The sequence below is a fragment of the Barbus barbus genome (genome assembly GCF_936440315.1).
Source record: "Barbus barbus genome assembly, chromosome: 30".
In the NCBI taxonomy this organism is placed as follows: Eukaryota; Metazoa; Chordata; class Actinopteri; order Cypriniformes; family Cyprinidae; genus Barbus; species Barbus barbus.
Window position 1 is genome coordinate 1,384,777 of NC_136758.1, and position 25,629 is coordinate 1,410,405.

The following is a 25,629-nucleotide window of genomic DNA, read 5'->3' on the forward strand; positions in this document are numbered from 1 at the left end:
CAACACAAAGCTCATGTGAAAGTCTGTCAGTGCGTGAGTTTCGTGAATCTGATAGATACTGCATTCCAAACGGCAGAAATGAAAGCATATCTAAAGTAAAACACTGAGATAACGGCGGGTGGAAGCACACTGTCAAGCAATGCACACGAGTCTCACAGAGCATATTCTGTGCAATGAAGCCGCCACGATTGTCTCTAGTGCACACACTAAGCTTGGGTTTTCCAAAATGTGCCCAAATCTCGGATTTAAAAATAGTGGGTGCATTTTTTTTTTAATACTGGTGTGACTAGTGTGCGTGCAAATTATGTCAGTAGGCTATAATCGATTATGGTCTATTACTGCATTGATGCAGAATCGTCTATGCAACAATCTCAATTCAATTCAAGTTTATTTGTTTAGTGCTTTTCATGATACAAATCGTTGCAAAGCAGCTTTACAGAAAATGTAAAGTTCCTACATTATATTTAAGAGTAGGTTATTAGTGGTGAATATGACAGAAATGTACAGTGAAAATCATGCAGTTAGTTACGAATGACACATAATCAAACAGACGGTGAACACTATTAGCTGCAATGATTATATGTTGAGATTAAACTCTGTTTGCAATTAAACTTTGTGATTAAGCAAAATTTGGTAGTTTTATATGTTGTTCCAGGGTTAGCATCATCTGAGGTCTTCTGGGGGGTTGGCATCATCTCTTCTCAGTGTTCGATCATCTCAGGTCTTCCTAAGGGCTGGATCCAGACTGAGGCTTGTGTAATTCCTAGTTACCTCGGGATGCAAGCCCCGTGACAGAAACAGAGAAGCAGATAGAGACTAAATTAGCGTAGCTGCTGTTCCAACCAAGCAAAGAATAATAATGTGCATTTGATCAGGTATAGCTGAAGTACAAGTTTATGAGATATATTTTATGTGAATGCTTTCTGTGACTGCAGGAGCTGCTGGATGCCGAGTTCATCCCGATGCCGAATGATTCCCAGGACTCCATCGACCCGCTGACGAAGCCCTACACCGAGAGCGCCACACTGCCGTACGAGGAGCTGGACCAGCTCAAAGCTGCTGCCGCCGCCGGAAAGAGCCTTATGGTACGCAGACTGCATTCTAGCCCTAACGGGGGCGGGGTTTCCTCATGAGTGGGCGGGGCCTCCCTCCTGACCCGTGTGTTGTGTTTGTTTTGCAGCCGGCTGCATGCGTGGATTACGAGCGGATGAACGGCGTGGAGACGGGACGCTCCGAGCAGAGCTGCTGTGGCGCGAGCATCGAGCTGGCAAACGTACGCTTCACACATCTGACACACAGCTGAACACTACACTGCTTTAGCACAGGTCTGAAACAAGGTTATTCTCATAAACGAAGATGAAAACGATTGACAGATACAAACTCCTCACCTTTCAGTGACAACTCACTTTTTTTACATAAAAATAGGTCCCCTATGAGATTTGCTTGGATCCAATGAGAAAGTGTTTGTGTGTTTGGGGGGGGGGGGGGGGGGTAGTGTTCTTTATTTACAAGGGTAAATAAAGAACTGGGGCTGGTTGCATAAACTGTTTAGACTAGTCTTAAAAAGTTAGTCATCTAATTTTTTTCTTCAAGAATATAAAAAAATATATTAAAATATAAAAGATAAAAATAAACAATATTAATAAACTATAATACTCAAGTCACCTTTATTTCTGTAGCACTTTCACATTTCTGTAGCAGCTTCACATGAATAAACAAGAATAACAGAATCGATGATGCAAATCTCATCAAATATAGGAGTTCAGTTTCATCTGTAAAGCAGCTCTACAGTAGACAATAGCTTCATTATTCAGATCAAATCAGCAGCTTTCAGCAAGTTTGTTCTCATCTGATAGTGTCAATGCATTAAATCATTCATATTACTGGATACTAGGTGTCTTTTTAAATTAAGTTTCTTTTATTGTTTTCATCTGTCATGTGTAGGGATATGCCGTATCAGATTTTCATGTTGCAATTAATTGCTAATGCTTTTATCACGGTATACGGTATTACATTTCCATTCACATTTACTCTTAGTCATTTAACAGATGCTTTTATGCAAAGCGACTTACAAATGAGGGCAATAGAAGCAATCAAAATCAACAAAAAAGCAATGATATGCAAGGATTTCTTTAGGGCCGATATTAGGGAGTAAAAAAATACGATATCGATATATCGGCCGATATTCTTTGTGTATATTATAGTACAGTACAGTCTATAGTCAAACGTCAAAAAGTAGAGCTCGATATATATTTGCCGATATTATTGGTCGATATGAGCCTGTCACAGATATATCATATCGGCGAATATGCCGCCAAAGTAAATAAACAACAATGTCCACGTCTTTTACTCTCACAATGAGCTTATCATACTTGTTTGCTACATTAGTAGTGCCCTGTGATTTCAGCGATGAAGAAAACATGAATGGAATCGAGGAATCCAGTCATAAAAACTGAATTTACTGTATAATGCAGACTTTTTGATGAATATTCATTTTTGATGAATAAATAAAAAGCAGGTCAGTACACTCTAATGAAATCGTGATATAGACTAGTGTCTGTGAATATTAAACTGCAAAAAGACTATTTAAATATGAATCCTCATGTTCTGCGTGTTCATTTGATTACCAGAAAATACACAACACAGAATTCGTGAAAAAATATTATTCATTATTATTATTTATTAATTTTAGATGTTTACATTTGGAAAAGCTGTGCTTCCTACATAAACCTGCCCCTGTTGGATTGGCAGTAGCTTGCTTGCCCTACACAGTTACCTTGTTTATTTTCTTAATTCAAGTTATATAGATTTTGTTCTATTTGTGTTTAAAGTTATTTATGATAAGTGAAGTGAACTTTACTGTTAAGTGCACTGATGTCAGTCTCATTTTGAATAATAACGTTTGTTGTTAAATACGCAGCCTCCATACCCTTAAAAGCAGAATAAGGGTACAACTGAGTATAAAAATATCAAATAAATACTTTTTTGAGGTCACAAATGTTTAAAAATGTAGATTTCTTATTCATATATATAGCCTTACTTCAGTCAACACAACTATAGTTTTAAAATGTTTGTATTAAAAAGCTTGCATTTAAGAATGTGACATTTGGTTTAAAAATGTAAGAGTTATTTTATTTTATAAAAAAAAAAGTTATTTCCCATAGAAGTACTCTTTTCCCATAAGAGAGAGGCAAAATGTAGATGTATTGTTAAATGTTTTCGACTTTTTCTTTTTTGACTTTTTTTTTTTTTCTTCTTTTTTTAAACAATATGTGAAAGTCAAGGAGTATGATAGTTTGCCTGACATATTTGAATGTAATGAAGTTGTGTTTTATTTTGCAGCTCAGAGAAACAGTGAATCGACAGGAAGCCCAAATTCAGCTCTTAGAGAAACAGGTGAGCACTACTGGTCTGACATCTGCGCTGAAAACACTGACAACAACCAGCTCATGACATCACTTTAACACATCTCAGAGCACAAAAGCAATAGTTTAGACAAATTAAAATCTGCTCAAATTGTCCTCACCCTCAGTTCCTCTGAGATCAGAATGAGTTTGTTTCTTGATCAGGTTTGTAGAAATGTGTCTCTGCAAATTAAGTTTCATCAGGTCGCGAAGAAATATAGAGCTGGGTATTATCAGCATAACAGTGAAAGCTAACACCATGTTTCCTAATGATATCTCCCAAGGGTAACATGTAAAGCGTGAAAAGTAAGGGGCCAAGTACTGAGCCTTGAGGTACTCCACACTGCACTTGTGATCGATATGATACCTCTTCATTTACTGCCACAAATTGATGGCGGTCAGATAAGTATAGTTTGAACCACGCCAGTACTTCTTCTAATGCCAACATAATTTTCTAGTCTATTTAAAGGAATGTTGTGGTCGATAGTGTCGAACGCAGCGCTAAGATCCAGTAGCACTAATAGAGAGATACAACCACGATCAGATGATAGAAGCAGGTCATTTGTAACTCTAATGAGAGCAGTCTCAGTACTATGATACGGTCTAAAACCTGACTGGAAATCCTCACATATATAATTTTTCTCTAAGAAGGAACATAGTTGTGATGATACTACCTTTTCTAATATCTTTGACAGAAAAGGGAGATTCGAGATCGGTCTGTAATTAATTATTTGGGGTCAAGTTGTGTTTTTTTTTAATGAGAGGCTTAATAACAGCCAGTTTGAAGGTTTTTGGGACATATCCTAATGACAATGATGACAATAATGGTGCTCATTATAACACGGTGTTGGACTCTTTTCCTTAATCTTCCTTAAGCGTAAAGGAGCAACCGTATCTAAAGTGCTAGAAAAGTGAGTCAATAGTTTCTGTTACATCATCAAGTTGTTCTGCGCTATTGGATATGCTGAGGAATTGAGATAAGTCAGGCAGATTATTTATAAAGTAGTCTTTTGTGGTAGAAGTGATGGTTCTATCATACTTGTAACAAGGAGTTGGCTTTACAGCTTTAGCTATATGGAATATACCTCCCCCTTTACCTTTTGGACGTGGCTCATGTTTGTAACTGTAATCTTGGGGGTAGACTCTTTTAAAGTAATGTAGTCATCTGGTTTTAGCCAGGTTTCTGTCAAACAAAGCACTTCTAGTTTATGGTCAGTGATCATATCATTTACAAAAAGTGCTTTTGTAGAAAGGGATGTAATATTCAATAAGCCAAGCGTTATCATTTTTTTATCTGTATTATATCTGTTTTTTATTTGTTGAACATCAATTAAATTGTTACTCTTACTTTGGTTTGGATGTTTTCTGTATTTTCTAGTTCGGGGAACAGACACAGTCTCTATAGTGTGATATCTAGGTGACAGAGTCTCTATGTGCTGAGAATTAACTGACTTCTGTGACGTGAGGCGGCTAGCAGACGGTCGGTTTAGCCAGTCTGTCTGCTTCCTGACCTGGGCCCCAGTTAGTCAAGTACGTACTCTAAGACTATGTGCCATATTTCTAGAGAGAAGAGCGGCACCACCCCAGGAGGGATGAACACCATCTCTTTTCAACAGGTCAGGTCTGCCCCAAAAACTCGTCCAATTGTCTATAAAGTCTATGTTATTCTGCGGGCACCACTTAGACATCCAGCCATTGAGTGACAGCAGTCTGCTATGAATCTCGTCACCCCGGTAAGCAGAGAGAGGGCCAGAGCATATTACAGTGTCTGACATCGTATTCGCAAGTTCACACACCTCTTTAACATTATTTTTAGTGATCTCTGACTGGCGAAGTCGAACATCATTAGCGCTGACGTGAATAACAATCTTACTGAATTTACGTTTAGCATTAGCCAGCACTTTTAAATTTGCCAGGATGTCAGGCGCTCTGGCTCCCGGTAAACATTGGACTATGGTGGCTGGTGTCTCTATTTTCACGTTCCGTACAATAGAATCGCCAATTACTAGAGCACTTTCATCAGGTTTCTCAGAGGCTGCGTCACTGAGTGGGGAGAACCTGTTTGATGTTCTGATCGGAACGGAAGAGTGGTGTTTTGACCCGCGACTAGGCCGCCTCACAGTCACCGGAACCGAACAATGTACAGGACTCCCTGAGCTAGTCGCATCCAAAGCAGTATCTACAGCCCTCACATTCTTACTGTCCTCAACTAAAGTTTGGATATGTGTCTCTAATTCTGAAGGAGTTATTTGGAAGTGTGTCATTAGCAGTTTAATATTCTACAAATCTCGTGCTCAGCTGAATGTGTTTTCCCAAGCTAACTGGACATGATTGGTTTTTATGTAAATGTTTGTCAGTTCAACGATCAGCTGAAGGAGAACGAGAGACTGTGGAGAGCCATTCAGAGCCTCAGAGCAGATGCTGGACTTCAGGACATCAGTCAGAACCACCGCTCTGCCCTTCAGGAGTGAGAGATCGAGCTATTACTGCTTACAGTGAGTGTGTTCAGTGCTAAATCCAGACGGATCGAGGGGGTTTCGCCAAAATCAGTAGTGCCTTGTTTTCATAACCAAAGACTGTACGAGTTTCATGCTGCTAATGTCATGCCAAAGCGCTCCGGATCTTTTAGTGCTGTGTGTACAGACATAAACAGTGAGTGTTTTATCTGGAAACAGCATTGGATAATGTCAGTTCAATCATGAGACAATCCCTCCAGAATGAATGTCAGAAAAGTGTCATAAACAGTTCACTTCAGTCCTCATGGGTTTAACGCTTTCATATTTAACATTCAGCACAATATTGTTTCAGATGCTCTTTTATAATGAGGTGAAATTAAGTTGAAAGTGCCTCTATATTAGTTTGTCTTCAGTGCATCAGTGTTAATGTCATTTGTACAGTGTTTTGTGTGTTATTCTCACAGGTTTGATCTTTCCTATACAAGCAGGTCTAATGCAACTGATGTGTTTCAACCAAAGATCCTTAGAAACACTTTAAAGCTATGAATGTGAAGCCAAAACACAGTTTGTTTGTGTCACGGGACGTTGATGTTCTCTGCATGTGCGGTTTCTTCTGTACGACGTCCACGTGTTGAGTGAAAGTTTTGCAGTAATTTCACATTTATATCAGAGTAAGTTTGTTGTGCACACATCATGTCAAAACTACTGAATTTCTTGTGTTTTTAGCATTCTTGTCTCTTTTATGTATATTGCCAAATATTGGAGAACGACACCAAGTTTATGCAAATCTGTGGAGCGCAGGTCACATGCAGTGTCTCTGAGACTCATTTCTGTCCCTTGGTCAGAAAACTGCAGAAACTGCATTCTGCCGCTGACATTTGCATGTTTTTAAAGCAAGTGCAACCAAAGATGATTTTGTTGTGTGTGTGTGTGTGTGTGTGTGTGTGTGTGTGTGTGTGTTTTATTTAGTTTTTATTTTTTCATTAGTTTTTTTTTTTTCTCCAATTTCTGTACTCTGAAACTGTCATATAATTGAGACTTGCTTTTGAGGTGTTTTATGCTTCGTATCAGACACTGACTGATGCACATTTTTAATTAAAAAAAGATGAGGCAAAATGTCACACTGATGTTGGGGTAATATTTGATGGTGTTTTAATTATGTTGCTATTTGTAATGCAGTGTTGGCCAAACCGTGCGCGTGCGTTTGTGCGCGCGTGTGTGTGTGTGTGTGTGTGTGTGTGTGTGTGCATGTTTATGAGGACACAAATGTGTATAATGACATGGGTATGACAGAGGTATTACAATATGAAGGTGGTTTATGAGGACACTGCCTATGTCCCCGTAATTCAAAAGGCTTAAAAAACATACTAAATGGTGTTTTTTTGAAAATCTAAAAATGCACAAAGTCTCCTGTGAGGGCTAAGTTTAGGTGTAGGGTTGGTGTAGGCCAATAGCACACACAGTTTGTTCAGTATAAAAACCATTACGCCTATGGAGAGTCCCCATAAACCACAAAAACCAACATGTGTGTGTGTGTGTGTGTGTATGTGTGTGTGTAATAATTCTTCTATTTACTATTTTCTGAAAAGCCACTAAAGTCAGTCTCACCAAGATTGAAATTATTTCGTTTGCAGTGGCTTTTCTCAAAAACTGCGATGCATTTGTGTGTGTTCTGGGAAAACTTTTGGTAGGTTATTTGAGTATGCCCTACAATTAGCCATAAATATTTGAATGCATTCATTTTCTGTAATATCCCTGTAAAAACTATTTTCTTCTTCTTTTATGAACTTTAATTGAAGATGTCTTTGCCAAGCACTAATCTGATCGTTGTGCGCATGCGCATCACACCAGGGATTTGGGAGTCGACCACGTCTGCAGCGCCGGAGAATCTGAATCATTTTAGCCAATCGGTTCGTTCGGACGGCTCTTTTCAATGAACCGATTCACAACCAAGTCATCACTCAAAAGCGATCCAAAGTCCCCGCGAGCAATTTTACTTTCATTTCTGTCTTAAAATTGTTGTTTACATTGTTTGATCATTATTAGGTTATATAGCTGCGCCAAATGTTGTTAAAAAAACTTATTATTAGTATAACAGCATAATGAAATTAAAAACAATCCTAAAAAGTTTCCTTGTGAAATCATACTTTCTTTTTGACACAACATTGTTGTTTAACACTTTTTGTAAATTATTCGAAGTTATATAGCGGTGTCAAATATTGTATTAAACATTATTATTATTATTATTAATAGTAGCTTGACATCAATAGTATTTAACTACCGATTAAAATAATGTTATTTCTTAACTCTCTTGCTTTCAAGTATAATAATATTGTTCTAATCTCAGTGGAACCCTGATAAATACACATGCATACAGGCCGGGGCTTCGCGAATCGGTTCGACCGGATCTTTTAAAGGGTTCTGTTCATAAGAACGAGTCGTTCATGATCGAGCATCACAATCAGCGTCATATAAAGGGATGTGTGATCCGACAGGGCGCTGGCTCGGACCCTACACCGAAGCAAGATCAAGCTGGACACGGAAAACCACTGAAGTGTATTGTACCGTGTTTAATTACGGTACCGGCAGCGAGCGCGCGGGGGGAGGGGGGCGGTCCTCTCATTGTCTGTAATGCAGCTCGTTTTCATCACATATATCTGCATTTGAACGCGTCCACGTGACTTTTGTGTTCTCCGTGGTTACATTTAAGATCAAATGCTGTTAGTTTCTCATGTAACACGCTGTTTGTGTATAAAACAGTCTGGTGTTGTGATCAGAGGATTATAACTGGATTCCTGCGCTCATAAACAACACTTCTGTATTATATTTGACTTGCATGCTGTCAGAACTAGTATGCTGGTTGATATATGTTGACAGAGTTGTGGCTGGGGGTCAGATTGTGTCCAGACACCCCAGCCATCCCACCGGGGGCCGTAGCACTGCTGGACCCAGGGGTCAGAAGGGGCCCAGAGGTTTCTAGGGACCCACAGCAGTTTCTTAATCGTGCTTTTAAGAAGGTCACAGTATTGCTAGCTCCGGCTGGATTGTGGGCCATCCATGCCGGTGTCCTGCTGTGGGACCGTTCATCACGGCTCCTCTCCGAGGAGAATCACCCACAAGAAGCCGGGGATCAGGACCTGTTTGAGTCAGCCGTGCTCTTCTGTCGGGCTGAGAATGCTGCGGTCTGCTTTCAGTCTGGAGGGAGTCGAGGAGCAGGAGGACGAAGGAGAAGATCTGCGGGATGGAGGGATCCCGTTCATTATTAATAGGGGGGGTCTGCCCATAAACCAGGAGACCTGGGAGCAGATGTGGCGGCACGTCGGCCGCATCCACCCGGATGGAGAAGCGGTGTCCAGGAGGATACGGGGAACCGGAGACCTCCCCAAGGTAGAGCTTTCACTATGTGCCAAAACAGCCAGTGGATGTTCTTCTGGTGGGCCTTTCCCAGGTTAAAAAAAGGACACTTCCATAATGTACTTAAAGTAAACTTAGTATACTAAAAATGTACTTCTTAAGATAAACTTAAGAACATCTAAGTGTACTCAACTGTGCTATTTTGAGACACTATGAATATGAGCTAAAATGTTACCATCTCTGTATTTAAATAATTATTTAGTTAGCATTTGTAGAACCCATCTTTCATAATCCAGTACACTCAAGAGGTGACTAAATACATATTTTAGATACAGAGATAATGTGTTAAAAGCACATTTTAGTGTATATCCATGGTGTCCCAAATTAGCTCAGTTGAGATGTTCTTAAGTACTAAAGAATCATTTTTAGTATACTAAGTACACAGTGTGTGAAAATAGAGCACTTTAAGTACATTATGGAAGTGTACTTTTTTTACCTGGGTATTAATGAAGAAAATAAATCTGTAGGTCTTGGTAAAATATACTTTTAAAATAATGCATTACAATATTGCGTTACTCCCTAAAAAAGTAATAAATTATGTTACTTAGTTACTTTTAATGGAAAGTAATGCGTTACGTTACTTTTGAGTTTAAATCTGGGCAGGGCTTGTTTGTTTGTTTTTAATATAAAAAGTTCTTCTTTTACAAATGTAAAGCTCTTTCACACCAAAAGTGAAGTGAATCCGGCTCAGACTGAAGGAAATGTAGATTCAGGTCTGTACAGTAGAGGACGCCGCTCAAACTAATCACATGAAGAATATGACGCAGGAGAAGAAAGTCCAACACTATTCAGCAATAACTACAATCAAACACAAATGTGTCATTTCTGCTTAGTATGGATTAATCGGATCATCGAAGGTCAGCAGCAAAGACATCGGTTAATAAAATGGGATTAAATACATAAATTATATTTGTCTTATTTAATTATTACAGGTTTGTATAATATTCTGAGTTTGTATTTGTTTTAATTGATTTTGAGGAACACTGAATGTGTTTTAGTGCAGGTGAGATGAGTAAATACATGTAGATATTTAGTCTAGAACTACAATAAGATCATGTTGATATTTAGTCTAGAACTACAGTAAGATCATGTAGATATTTAGTATAGAACTACAGTAAGATCATGTTGATATTTAGTCTAGAACTACAGTACGATCATGATGATATTTAGTCTAGAACTACAGTAAGATCATGATGATATTTAGTCTAGAACTACAGTAAGATCATGATGATATTTAGTCTAGAACTACAGTAAGATCATGTTGATATTTAGTCTAGAACTACAGTACGATCATGTTGATATTTAGTCTAGAACTACAGTAAGATCTACATGATGATCTTACTGTATTTACATGATGATCTTACTGTATATTTAGTCTAGAACTACAGTACGATCATGATGATATTTAGTCTAGAACTACAGTAAGATCATGATGATATTTAGTCTAGAACTACAGTAAGATCATGTTGATATTTAGTCTAGAACTACAGTAAGATCATGTAGATATTTAGTCTAGAACTACAGTAATATCATGTTGATATTTAGTCTAGAACTACAGTAAGATCATGTAGATATTTAGTCTAGAACTACAGTAAGATCATGTTGATATTTAGTCTAGAACTACAGTAAGATCATGTTGATATTTAGTCTAGAACTACAGTAAGATCATGTTGATATTTAGTCTAGAACTACAGTAAGATCATGTTGATATTTAGTCTAGAACTACAGTAAGATCATGTAGATATTTAGTCTAGAACTACAGTAAGATCATGTTGATATTTAGTCTAGAACTACAGTAAGATCATGTAGATATTTAGTCTAGAACTACAGTAAGATCATGTAGATATTTAGTCTAGAACTACAGTAAGATCATGTAGATATTTAGTCTAGAACTACAGTAAGATCATGTTGATATTTACTCTAGAACTACAGTAAGATCATGTTGATATTTAGTCTAGAACTACAGTAAGATCATGTTGATATTTAGTCTAGAACTACAGTAAGATCATGATGATATTTAGTCTAGAACTACAGTACGATCATGTTGATATTTAGTCTAGAACTACAGTAAGATCTACATGATGATCTTACTGTATTTACATGATGATCTTACTGTATATTTAGTCTAGAACTACAGTACGATCATGATGATATTTAGTCTAGAACTACAGTAAGATCATGATGATATTTAGTCTAGAACTACAGTAAGATCATGTAGATATTTAGTCTAGAACTACAGTAATATCATGTTGATATTTAGTCTAGAACTACAGTAAGATCATGTAGATATTTAGTCTAGAACTACAGTAAGATCATGTTGATATTTAGTCTAGAACTACAGTAAGATCATGTTGATATTTAGTCTAGAAGTACAGTAAGATCATGTTGATATTTAGTCTAGAACTACAGTAAGATCATGTTGATATTTACTACAGTAAGATCATGTAGATATTTAGTCTAGAACTACAGTAAGATCATGTTGATATTTAGTCTAGAACTACAGTAAGATCATGTTGATATTTAGTCTAGAACTACAGTAAGATCATGTTGATATTTAGTCTAGAACTACAGTAAGATCATGTTGATATTTAGTCTAGAACTACAGTAAGATCATGTAGATATTTAGTCTAGAACTACAGTAATATCATGTTGATATTTAGTCTAGAACTACAGTAATATCATGTTGATATTTAGTCTAGAACTACAGTAATATCATGTTGATATTTAGTCTAGAACTACAGTAAGATCATGTTGATATTTAGTCTAGAACTACAGTAAGATCATGTTGATATTTAGTCTAGAACTACAGTAAGATCATGTTGATATTTAGTCTAGAACTACAGTAAGATCATGTTGATATTTAGTCTAGAACTACAGTAAGATCATGTTGATATTTAGTCTAGAACTACAGTAAGATCATGTTGATATTTAGTCTAGAACTACAATATGATCATGTTGATATTTAGTCTAGAACTACAGTAAGATCATGTTGATATTTAGTCTAGAACTACAGTAAGATCATGTTGATATTTAGTCTAGAACTACAGTAAGATCATGTTGATATTTAGTCTAGAACTACAGTAAGATCATGTTGATATTTAGTCTAGAACTACAGTAAGATCATGTTGATATTTAGTCTAGAACTACAATATGATCATGTTGATATTTAGTCTAGAACTACAGTAAGATCATGTTGATATTTAGTCTAGAACTACAGTAAGATCATGTTGATATTTAGTCTAGAACTACAGTAAGATCATGTTGATATTTAGTCTAGAACTACAGTAATATCATGTTGATATTTAGTCTAGAACTACAGTAAGATCATGTTGATATTTAGTCTAGAACTACAGTAAGATCATGTTGATATTTAGTCTAGAACTACAGTAAGATCATGTAGATATTTAGTCTAGAACTACAGTAAGATCATGTTGATATTTAGTCTAGAACTACAGTAAGATCATGTTGATATTTAGTCTAGAACTACAGTAAGATCATGTTGATATTTAGTCTAGAACTACAGTAAGATCATGTTGATATTTAGTCTAGAACTACAGTAAGATCATGTTGATATTTAGTCTAGAACTACAATATGATCATGTTGATATTTACTCTAGAACTACAGTAAGATCATGTTGATATTTAGTCTAGAACTACAGTAATATCATGTAGATATTTAGTCTAGAACTACAGTAAGATCATGTTGATATTTAGTCTAGAACTACAGTAATATCATGTTGATATTTAGTCTAGAACTACAGTAAGATCATGTTGATATTTAGTCTAGAACTACAGTAAGATCATGTTGATATTTACTCTAGAACTACAGTAAGATCATGTTGATATTTAGTCTAGAACTACAGTAAGATCATGTTGATATTTAGTCTAGAACTACAGTAAGATCATGTTGATATTTAGTCTAGAACTACAGTAAGATCATGTTGATATTTAGTCTAGAACTACAATACGATCATGTTGATATTTAGTCTAGAACTACAGTAAGATCATGTTGATATTTAGTCTAGAACTACAGTAAGATCATGTAGATATTTAGTCTAGAACTACAGTAAGATCATGTTGATATTTAGTCTAGAACTACAGTAAGATCATGTAGATATTTAGTCTAGAACTACAGTAAGATCCGGGTTTTGGCCTATAAAAATACATCAACCGTGTAGCACTCTATATCCCAGCGGTTTGTAGACTGCTTTCCATCTGTCTTACTGGATTTATTCTTTAATTCGTCCCTTGTGGGCTGATCAGATCAGATGCATCTAATCAATATGCTGTGAGTTCATCTGAACCAGTGTCACCGTTACTGCCCAGCTGATGTGGGATTCAATGGCTGATACATAAATACCTTTAAAATAAAAGTTCCTTTATTGGCATTTTTGGATGCATGAAACACCTTTAACATCCATGGAATCTTTCCATTGCACAAAAGTTTCCTTAGATTTTTTTTAATGTTCTTCACACTAAGAAAAAGTGATTCTTTTAAGAACTGAAAGGTTCTTTGGGGAACTAAAAATAGTTCTTCTATGGCATTGCTGTGAAAAACAGCTTTTGAAACCTATATGTGACCCTGAACCACAAAACCAGTCAAAGGGTCATCTGAAGGCTGAATAAATAATCTTTCCATTGATGTATGGTTTGTTAGGATCGGACAATATCTGGCTGAGATACAACTATTAGAAAATCTGGAATCTGAGGGAGCAAAAAAATCTAAATATTGAGAAAATCTCCTTTAAAGTTGTTCAAATGAAGTTCTTAGCAATGCATATTACTAATCAAAAATTAAGTTTTGATATATTTACGGTACAAAATGTACAAAATATCATCATGGAACATGATCTTAATATCCTAATGATTTTTGTCATAAAAGAGAAATGTATAATTTTGACCCATACAATGTATTGTTGGCTATTGCTACAGATATACCTGTGTTACTCATGACTGCTTTTGTGCTGCAGGGACACACATTTTCTATTACTATCCTTTTACACTGAATCAAGGACTGATCAGCTGACTGGTCTGTCATTAATTAAAATGAGCATGATGTCATTGTCCAACTGTTAACTCTTTTTTTTAACCCCGTAGATTCCAGTACCAAGTGTGCCTACATTCCAGCCCAACAGCAGTATTCCCCAGCGCCTGGAAGACATGCAGAGATACATCAGGGACTTGCAGTATCCTTTCACGCTCGTCTTTCCGGAGGGACATCCATGTGCTGAAGTTGCTCCTCATGCCACAGTTTATAGTCACTTCATGTCCCTCAATCAGCCGTTTTCATATTGTTACTGTATGCTGTATGAACTTATGTCTGTAAATAGTTCACTACTGCAGTAATACACTAATAAATAAAAAATGTTTAAGATAAATTTATTTAAAGAAATATTTAACCCCAAAAATCGTGTACTTAAAAGTGGATAGTGGTTTATGCTACCAAACTCCAAAAAGAACAAAGAGAAAAATAATAATTGAGCTAAAAACATAAAATATAACTTATAGTTCAAGTTTTTGAAGTCATGATTTTGGAAGTAAACTGCTGGTTTTGTCTGGCCAGAGGATAACGGCACACTATTTCCTTATTTAACACGGTAAAGCTGCTTTGACATTGTAAAAAGCGCTATGGTGACTTGACTTGATGATAGTTTTGTGTGATTAACAGACTGAAATTTAATCCTGTAAACATGACATTTTTAATAGAATAGTTTATTGATCATTCCTCCACTGAGGAACAGTGAAAGTAAAGCTTCTGGAAACAAACGCTCCTCAAAAGATCCTGATGATCAGATTTGAGACGCACTGATTTTTCTAGAAAATGATTGATGGAGAATCAAGTAAAGCTGAGCTGCTTCAGTCCAGTAAGAGTTCATCTGGAGATATGACTGCAGTTATTCTGACCTTTACTTGATCAAAATCAGTCAAGATTTGACAGAAAAAGACACATGGTTTCAGTGAACAGAGACTTTGGGTTTGGTGATTGTTGTCCATTACATTTGATCATTGATTTCAGCTCACTGTTATGTTGTAGGCAGACACAAGAGTTCAGTGTTTTTTACATTGATGATGATGAGGATGATGATGATGACAGCTGAATTGAGCAAATGTCAAGAACAATGAAACATTGTGTGTGCTTTTGGTTTGGCCCACTGTATGTCACAACTATTTGTTACATGACATTTTGTAACACTGTAACAGTTTCTCTGTATATATATACAGAATAATACTCATGATATATTTCACTCATGATATAGGTTACTGTCTGTAAACTTTGATATAGTGCATTGTTTGTCTCCTGACAGTGTTCTGTGCTTAACATTGTCTGTCAGATACAATCACACTGGAACACAGTTTTTTGAGATCAAGAAGAGCAGGCCGCTCACAGCGTAAGACCAGTCTCCTCTCTTAAAGCTTTATCCTTCAATTAAAGCAAAATCATGCTGCTAGCTTTCTATATTCAGTTTTTTGATTATTATTATTTATAGACCTTATTGGGAGAATATGTTTTTATTAATTTTAATTTTCATCTGTTAAAAATATTCCAGGCTCACTTGCATACAGACTCTTATTGCATTATTACCTACAATGTGTTTTTCAGATTGATGGACATTGCCAAGGAAATGACAAGAGAGTCTCTACCAATTAAATGTTTGGAAGCCGTTATCCTCGGAATGTATCCTTCTGGAACTGGATTGAAAATATTAACAATTTTATCATTTTTTTTATACCTTTGTGCATGTGAAAAGAGTAATAGTTGTACTCATACGAGTTGTGTTTGTGGTTGGTTCAGTCAATAACAGCTGCTTCAGATGTGACAATCAAAAACAATCTGGACTGAACTTTTTTTTTTTCATTTGAACAATAATGTTTATATGTTTTACATCTTTATATGTTTTATCATACAAAATACACTACACTAACTAATATACAGAGTATGTAGTAAATACTCTGTCCTTAGTCCTAAATACTCATAAGCTTAACAATGGAAACAAATTGGTTGTTTCCCCTTAAAAGTTTTTCATGAAATGAAAACAGAGGACCTAATACAGAGCCTTGTGGCACTCCATACTTAATTTGTGTTAGTTTTGACAGTTCTTCTTTCACAAAAAGTGGCAGCAATCAGACAAACATCTTAATGCATGTTCACAAATGTTAATATAATACTCTAATCTGTCCAAGAGAATGGCATGATCTTTGGTGTCAAAGGCAGCAATGGAATGGTTAGTCCAGTTTAGTCTTTCAGTAATCTTCTAAACAGTTTAGTGACAGAAAAAAGGATGTAGGCAACAAGAGGATTTCTTGGGTGTCCTGAAGATGTCCAGAATGAAGGGCTTAGGCAGATTTGTAAAGATTATTGCCTGCTGGGACCAGAAAAGTGCTCTGTCAGACAGTCTTGAATGGTACTGGCAGAATAAAGACTAAACTAGATAAAACAGAAGGAGAGAAAACATTCTGAGATGATGATTAGATAGTTCTTAAATATGAAACAATGTAGCTTAAAATGTTGATTAATTTGGAATTGGACATTGATGGCAGGCTTTTTTTTAATGAAACATATGGATAAATCTTTCACATTGACATCTATAGCATGCATTTAGAAAGTAGATTTTCATTTCATGCTGACTTTAACACTTCCCCTGTACTTGCTGGTAATGTAAACAGCTGTCTATGACCATTATTTATTACCATTGACTCCCTTAACACAGCTGACGCTTCAGTTACCTCACCAACAGCATGCCGGCCGTCGAGCGGTTTCCTCTCAGCTTTAAAACACAGTTCTCAGGGAGTCATTTTTGTCACATTGTGCTGGGCGTCCACAGCGGCGGCCGTTTTGGTGCTCTGGGCATCAGCCGCCGCGAGGACTTGATGTACAAACCGCTGGAGTACAAAACACTCACGGACCTCCTTCAAGAGTTCCAGGTGGCCTATCGGAGATACTGGCACACACTGTGCAAGGTCAAGATCGGTCATTATGTGTCACACGACCCACACAGCGTGGAGCAGATTGAGTGGAAGCATTCGGTGCTGGACGTGGACAAGCTGTCCAAAGAAGAGCTGAGGAAAGAGTTGGAGAGACACACTCGGGATATGAGGTTGAAGGTACGGATGATATGCCTACGGTTAAATTATAATACTGCCGACAGTACCAAATTGTGTATTCTTGGCTGCTCAGAAACAAAGGTGCTATCAAGTCATTTTATTAGGAATAGCTCACAGAAAATTTGCCTGACCAGTATCAGAGAAATTTGTTGCAGAAATGACATGCTTTCAGCATATGTAAAGGTGAAGCATGTGCTGCGCAAATGGAATTGCAAAAACTATTAATTTACAAACAGGTTTCCCAAACACTTCTATTGCCCTTCTGTAGGTTGCCTTGCCAGTTAATTCCTAAAAAACTAATGATAGATTGCGACATGACCAGCCTTAGTTTTGAGAAGGAAAATTCTGATGCCTATGAAAAACAGTAACACATTTTAGAGGTATTGCAAGGTATTACACTATATTGTTTTGGTTTTTAAATCTGAGACTGTTGTCAGACATGATAACTAAATTTAGTGACGTGATAATTGGCCCTCAGTGATGAAGTCTAGATCGTAAAGTCTTACCTTTATTTAATTGTAAAAGGTTATATGACATTCACAGATGAGTGATGTCTGTGAACTCCAGCAGGTTTGTAATAGACTTGTGGAAATCTGCACAGGTGAAAGATTTTCCTGTCATCTGTCTAATTAATAAATCAAATCAACTGCCACAGTATTTAAAATAACACCTAGAACTTAGTTTTATGTTGTTTACAGCTTTTAAGCAAGACCTGTCATCCAGCATTTAAAATTAATTTTGGGTAAATGCAAAATGGACCTAATACAGAGCCTTGTGGCATTCCATACTCAGTTTGTGTTATATTAGACTGTTCCTCTTGTAAACAAAGTGGCAGGTGTTCAGAAAATATCTTAATGCTTGTCCACAAATGCTAATGTAATTCTCTAATCTGTCCAAGAGAATGGCATGATCTTTGGTGTCAAGGGCAGCACTAAAATCAAGTAGTACTAGACGACAAACACATCCAGGACATCCCACTGCCATTTTGTTTGTACCCACATTTTAATGTGCTTTTCTGGATACTGGGATCCTCTTTGATTATTTTTGTTTGCATATTTTTTTTCATAAAAGCCTCTTTGAAAAATGCCACCATGAGTCTTTTAACATTTACATTTATGCATTTGGCAGATCCAAAGTGACTTGCATTGCATTTAAAACACTTTTTTTTTCTTAAATCTGATCATAAGGATCTTTTGAGGACCGTTTGTTTCCAGAAGCTTTACTTTCACTGTTCCTCAGCGGAGGAATGATCTTCTCAAGCTCAAAACCACATCTTTTGAGGAGCGTTTATTTTTTTATCTCTCAATCATCATTGAAATGATCCAAACATATAATGCAATGCAATCCAATCTAGTATCTGCTATACTGTTATAAAGATCTCATTGATTCACATTACAAACATCAGAATTTCATCTTAAATGACTAAATTGCATATTTTTGCTCAATTTGAGTCTATAAATAAAACGAAGCTGTATTTTCCTATTCATCAGACTATATGACCCATAAAAGCCTGGTGGATCAAATGTGATACTCAAAAACAAAAAAACACTACTGAACAAAAAAAACCAAATTGTCTAAAAGATTCAATAAACGGTTCCATTTCAAATAATTAGATTATTTCATGTCATATAATAATCACATTGTGTTTAGTGGTTGACTGAGCTCTGTGTTTCAGATTGGTAAAGCTGTTCCTCCATCACCGTCTAAAGACAGGAAGAAGGATATGGGATCTCCTCTGAGGAACCCAGGCAGCCCGATGCGCAAGAACAGCCAAAGCGACAGACGGTACTTACAGTACAGATCATTCACAACACTGATACAGTTACATCACAACATCTGACCAACAGGTGGTGCTGTTTTAACAGGTCGTCCGTGGAGAAGCGGTCCGGGCCAGCGGGGCCCACGGCTGATGTGAACGGATACCAGATCAGGGTCTGAGAGATTCACGAGACAAAGACTGAAACAGCTGTGAGAGGATGAAGATGTGTGTTCACTTGAAGAAAGAAGTATCGTGCAACAGAGAATGTGTTCACTTGTAAGGGTAGACATGAACACCTCCTCTAATCATTCATTAAGTAGAATAGCCACATTATGAACAATGCATCATATTTATATTCATTTCAATACAATGCCTCAGCGGTTCATTGTGCTGCGAGCAGCTTTTCATATGTAATCTGTAAATACAGTGCAAGGTAACCTTTAACTCTACTAGACACTGATGTAGACTAGAGGATAGCCTGGAGTCCATTTATTGGTGCCTTTGATCAGTTTTTGGACTGCAGTAATGATTTTCTGGCTCAGTATTTTTGCATTGTTTTCCAGTATAGTCTTAAAATTTCTAAATCATTCAAGATACTTTCTTCTTTAGAAGCAAAACGACTTGATTTTCAGTCTTGTTTTCTGAAAGAAAAAAAAGAAAAAAGTATTTGCTCAAAACAAGAATAACTGTCACGGGTCAAATGTTTAGTTTTTTGTTTTGAGCCTCTAGTAAATGTATCTTGATTGAAGAAAGCTTGGACCATTTTAATGGAAAACAGAACAAAAAAGAAAACATTTCCATGCTCTTAATCTAGCTTTCCCTTTGAATGCAGTTTATGTTTCTGAGCGTGCTGGCAAATATTTGTTCTTGTTTTAAACAAACTCACTTCATTGTGATGCATTTTTCAGAAAACAAGACATTTAGTTTCTAGAGTACACGCATCTTGATATGAATGTTTAGATATTTGCACTGGAAAACGACAAAAATACAGAAGAAAACCTTTTTTTTTGCACTGTTGTTATAACATCTATAACAATACGAGCAGTTCATCCTCGCCGACACACTTTTTGCACTTAGTGACACTTACAGTATTGAACTTTTCTTTAGTCATCAGGTTTCACCAGTGAATCCAATCTGAACTACAATAGAGCAAATATTTGGCGTTGAAAGAGCAAAAGCACTTGTGTTTGACTCTCACTGGTGAATCTGTCTGGTGTTTCTGATGGCTTCAGGACTGATCATGATATTAATGGACATGTATGTAAATGATGTTGCCGATCAGAATATACAGGGTTCAGTAGTTATGAATGCAGCCCTCGCCCCTGTTGGTTTTTAGTTATTAGATATGTTTTAACTCTTGAAAGAATGGATGCTCAATTGCAAGTTTTTAAAGTCAACATGAAATGGACTTTAATTCATGTTCCTGCTATTAACAAAAAATAATTCATCAGTGCATAACATGCTACAGAAATAAATGTTTTGTCTTCATTATCTTCCATCAAAATATAACTTGCTTCTCCTCTGAAGTCACTTTCTCATCTTGATCAACCACCTGTCACGCACATAATGTGTTGTGAGCATCATTTCATGTTGACTTTAGGAGTAGCGTGATGTAGACGTGCTGTTTGAGTAACAGTCTGTTTCATTAGCAGATGTTCTCCTACAGTAGACACTGCACAAACACACACACACTTGCACACTAAAGCCAAACGTGCTTGTTGTGAGACACTATGAAGTGCACTAGTGATTCCGATGTGTGCAGAAGACACTAATGCTGGTGCTGTTAAATGTTCTTCATTAGAACTGCATCCTGCCACATGATTAACCAACTGTGTGTGATTAACAGATGTTGCTACTGTTGATTTTTCACTTTGACGTCGCGGCACTGAATGTCATTTAAACAATCACTGGTTCTTTTGTGACACTTGAAACTGAAATGTACAATAAATTGCCTATAATTTGTTTTTGTCAAATGAGAAAAATATTGTTTCTGTCGTGTGACATCTTACTCATGATACTCCAGATTGAAGCGCTAGAACATACAAAATATAAGTATATATGATAGAATCACAAAAATAGAATAGCAAAACAATGTAAAAGTGAGATTAAAGTTTTATAATGTAAAAATTATAATGCCTTTTTTTTCTAACATATGCATCAATGGTACATGTTTAAATGTAATAAATACATGCAATATTACCACTTTACAATAAGGTTCCATTAGTTAATGCTTTAACATGAACAATGAGCCATATATTTATGTATTTATTAATCTTTGTTAACGTTTGTTAATAAAAATACAGCTGTTCATTTGTATGGTTCAGGTTCATTAAATAATATTAAGAGATACAACTTTTGATTTTAATATTACAACTTGAAGATTAAGAAATGCTTCAGATGCTTTTTTTTAGTTCATTTTAAGTAAAGTAGTTACCTAATGTTAACACACAGAATCTTATTGTAAAGTTTTACCAGTTATTAATTTACTGAATTTGATTATAAATATATTTTGCCCCCATAATCTTGAATTTTGGGGGCATTTTAATTCACTTTGGTGGTGTTTTTGCTCCAGCCGAGGTTTACTTGCAGTGCGGATGAACATGTTTTTAGCTGTGAATTACTTTAACCTTCAAACCTCATTTCACTGAAGAAAAAGCAATTGTTTTCAACTTTCTCATTAATCTCAATGTACTGTAAAGTTTTTCAATAGTATGACCACACCACATAATTTTCAAGAGAACACATTCAGACTCTTTAAAATGAATGACTGTGTGTCATTAGATGTCCATAACGGAGTGTGTATCTGACCTTCAATAATAACAACATCATGTGGCTTCATTTTCTTCTTTTTGTGTTCAATCAGCAAAAACGACAGCAGTGCATGTAGTCATTTATTTAGCTCCGTTCAAAATATAAATGCAAAACCAAAAGAAAAGAAACGGAAAACTAATAAATGCATGCAACTGCATTATCTTGAACATGTCAACCATAAACGGTGCATCGTATTTTCCTTGCATCAAACATCACGCTGGAGAATATCACACGTGCAAACACTTACTGAACAGAAAACTAAATATTCACCTGACCAAAAATATATATTTTTTTCTTTCACAATCCAATTGAAAGGCAATGAAAATGATAAAGACAAGCAATCCTTACATTTGTCAAATATTAGGGTCAGACAGGAGGAAGCTGAAGCTTGACGATCAGACTGAGATGATCCGAGGGAAACGTTTCGTTAGGAAGTCCTCGCAGAGACCAGAGATCAGCCTCCGACAGCAGAGACAAACGACCCAGCAGCTTCAATCCACCAGCGCTCTCTGTCAACACAACACAGCAGGACATTACTCAAACACAACCGCTTTCTCAGCCTTCAGACTATATATCGCTGAGTATCATATTTGCTCCATCAGGCTTTGATGGCTCATATAGTTTGATATTGTAAATCACTGAGATCTTTATAACAGTAGAGCAGATACTGACATAAAATGATCTAAATATCAGTCATCGCTCTATATCTGTAATAATATATCTCAGTAAGATGAGATGTAAATGATCCAAACATATAATGCAATGCTGATTGAGAGATGAAGAAATAAACGCTCCTCAGAAGATGTGAGATGTTTTGGAGGCTTGTGAAGATCATTCCTCCACTGTGTGACATTTAACAGCAAAGTTTGATCATGTTGATCATTTAGAGACCTTAGCAATGTGCTTTTTTGCTATATTGTTAACAGATAATGTGAGAATTATGAAGTTTGATTCAGTGTATCATTAAAACTCTTATGGTTTTGTTGATATTTTTAATATGGATATTTTGATATTTCATGTCGATTTTAGTTCAAGTATTAGTAATTATTTTTATTTTTTATCAGTTTTTGCCATTTTTATTGTCTACGTAGCTTTTATTCATTTTTATTTCAGTTTTAGTTATTTTAGTACATCAAGTTAAACTAATGCAAAATAAATGTTGCCTTGTTAACTAGCTGGAATAAAATAAGTGTCTTTTTTTATATTTTATTTCAAGTACCAAAATAGTTTTTATGATTTAAGTTTTAGTTCACTATAACAATGGTTTGATTTTACAATCAAGATGAGAGAGACCAAAAACAGCATTTTAAGGGCAGATATTTTCTGATGATCTCAGCTCAAAGCATCACCTTCAGCTGCAGCAGAGGCGGTGGAGTAGAAGATGTAGTCAACCATCGCTCCTCCCTCTGAGTTCAGAGAGCTGACCACAGCCGTCCGCGTGTCGGGCTGGACAGGACTGTAAGCTGAGCTCAGGCTCAGTGCGTGATGCAACGTGTGTCCAAACCTGCCAAACACCAGCAGATTTCATGTGAGGATCCTCATCCTCATCTCAAACCAGTCTCTTCAGTTTCTAATAAAAGGCAAAGCTACAAGACTATTCACTTCCCCTGAGGAACTATGCACTGCGTAACTGAATCAAAAATGATTAATAAAACAAAATTACTTTTGACTTTTAATTATATATATATTTTTTTGTGTGTGTATTAGAAATATGTACACAATTCCATCACATCATTCAAGGGAGTTTTAAGGGAAAAGCCAGTTCTCTGCTTGATGGATGAGGATCATGGTTAGTGTAGTTCTTCAATGGACAAGACTCTTCTGTACCTGAACACCAGCTAACTCACCTTGAACTAAACATTTCCATGTCTTCTGGCTCTGTAAAAAACAGAGTATATTTCAGGAAGCACAGATGATTGCAAACACCTCAGACATATGAAGAAGTTTGCCATATTAAAGGGATAGTTCTCCCAAAAAGGAAAATTCTGTCATTAATTACTCACCCTCATGTCATTCCAAACCTTTGTTCATCTTTGGAACAGAAATAAAGATATTTTCTTCATAAGATGAATGGTGAGGGTCCGAGAGCTCTCGGATTTCACCAAAAATATCTTAATTTGTGTTCCGAAGATGAACAAAGGTCTTACGGGTTTAGAGCGACATGAGGGTGAGTAACTAATGACACAATTTACATTTTAGGGTGAACTATCCCTTTAAGTCCCTTTACAAAAGTAAAATCCACACTAAAGGCTTAGTAACCACTAGTTGATTTTTTTAACTAACTCAGTACTCATTGCACCATTTTTTCTTAAAACTTGAGAAGCAGATTGTAGGTTGTAAGCACTGTGTTGAAGTAATGCATAGTCATATATGACATTTACCTTCAATGATCTAATAACAGCCTTCAAATACAAGAGCAGAAGTTCAGTCTCAGTTTATCCAGTTTAGGGCTGCGTTTCCCAAAAGCATCGTGAGCAGTGATCGACCGATATTGATTTTTTATAACCGATACCAATTATTTGCATGTCTATGTGCCCGATAACCGATATGCAGAACCGATATTTATTTACTGTTATAAAGTAAATAAATGACTGTGTGAAGTTAGTCCATACTTCACTTTGTTTTTTCCTCCTTTCAGTCATCTTAACAAAAAATGTTTTGAGAATTAGCAGTCTTTCATGCAGGGCTCTAGACTCATTCTTCCCACTGATCTCACTTTCGCATGAGCACATAATTTGGTTGCAATTTTTTTTTTTTTTTGGTTACACTTTATTTTGATAGTCCACTTTAGACATTCTACTAACTATAAGTAACTTTGGTAACTACATGTCAACTAATTCTCATTCATTTGCAACTACATGTCTACTAACTCTCAGTAGGGTAGGTTTAGGGTTAGTAGAATAAGTTGACATATACTTGCAAAGTTTCTAATAGTCAGTATGTTGTATGTTGTGGACCCATCAAAATAAAGTGTTAGAAGATATTAAGCAGACAGTCTACTAATACTCTAATGACTGCTAGTTGACATGTAGTTGCAAAGTTACATACTGTTAGTAGAATGTCTAAAGTGAACTATCGAAATAAAGTGTTACCTTTTTTTTTGCTATAACATTTGATTAATCAATGCATGCTGATGAACTTTTATCATAGTTTATAGTTATATGGTAATGAAAGTGCTCAACATTCAACTCGTTCTTTTTCATCTGTATTATTTGTGATTTATATTTTCTGAACAGGAATTCCTTTTTTCGTGAGCTTTCACTTTCAAATTTGCGATCCTGGTGTCACATTTTACAAGAAAAGATCATTATCTGTTTTGCTTATATCTATACACCTTTCACTTTTTAAGACTAAAACAAAAGATGGATTAATTGTTATTTTTAATTAAAAAGCACAACAACCATAAAACAGTAGGTTACAATGACAAACTAGCTTACATAACATTTATCAACAAAAACTAATAAGACCAGGCATGGCAGGACACATCACATGCTGTATTATATACGACTAATAAATTACAGAATGTTTAGCAAACACTGACGAATCAAATAATAAAAATATAAAAAAAATTAAGGAAAGCCTCCATAGCATAACGTGAGGTAAACAGCAAAGATAACAAGCTTCTCAAAATGAAAACAAAAAGAAAGCCCTGTCATGTTAAATTTAATCTTCGTATTACAAC

General features: G+C 36.0%; 3 protein-coding genes across 3 annotated transcripts in view; 2 read left to right on the forward strand and 1 right to left on the reverse strand.

The window, feature by feature from the left end:
• Positions 1-6,986, forward strand: part of nek9 (NIMA related kinase 9) — a 32,607-nt gene extending 25,621 nt beyond the window's left edge. Inside the window, exons 20-23 of the mRNA XM_079386211.1 lie at positions 936-1,085; positions 1,181-1,273; positions 3,343-3,396; positions 5,762-6,986. Of these exons, the coding sequence (XP_079242337.1) occupies positions 936-1,085; positions 1,181-1,273; positions 3,343-3,396; positions 5,762-5,875 (411 nt within the window). The 3' untranslated portion in view covers positions 5,876-6,986. The remainder of the gene's footprint in view (positions 1-935; positions 1,086-1,180; positions 1,274-3,342; positions 3,397-5,761) is intronic.
• A 1,299-nt stretch (positions 6,987-8,285) lies between these two features.
• On the forward strand, positions 8,286-21,258 carry LOC306850342 (tubulinyl-Tyr carboxypeptidase 1-like). The gene is made up of 7 exons (XM_079385917.1): positions 8,286-9,247; positions 14,372-14,460; positions 15,607-15,663; positions 15,876-15,950; positions 16,996-17,377; positions 19,053-19,162; positions 19,243-21,258. Exons 1-7 carry the CDS (start codon positions 8,918-8,920, stop codon positions 19,313-19,315), a joined length of 1,116 nt encoding a protein of 371 aa, XP_079242043.1. The 5' UTR covers positions 8,286-8,917; the 3' UTR covers positions 19,316-21,258.
• Positions 21,233-25,629, reverse strand: part of angel1 (angel homolog 1) — a 28,167-nt gene continuing 23,770 nt past the window's right edge. Inside the window, exons 8-10 of the mRNA XM_079385916.1 lie at positions 23,795-23,825; positions 23,297-23,451; positions 21,233-22,456 (exon numbers count right to left, since the gene is read on the reverse strand). Of these exons, the coding sequence (XP_079242042.1) occupies positions 22,314-22,456; positions 23,297-23,451; positions 23,795-23,825 (329 nt within the window). The 3' untranslated portion in view covers positions 21,233-22,313. The remainder of the gene's footprint in view (positions 22,457-23,296; positions 23,452-23,794; positions 23,826-25,629) is intronic.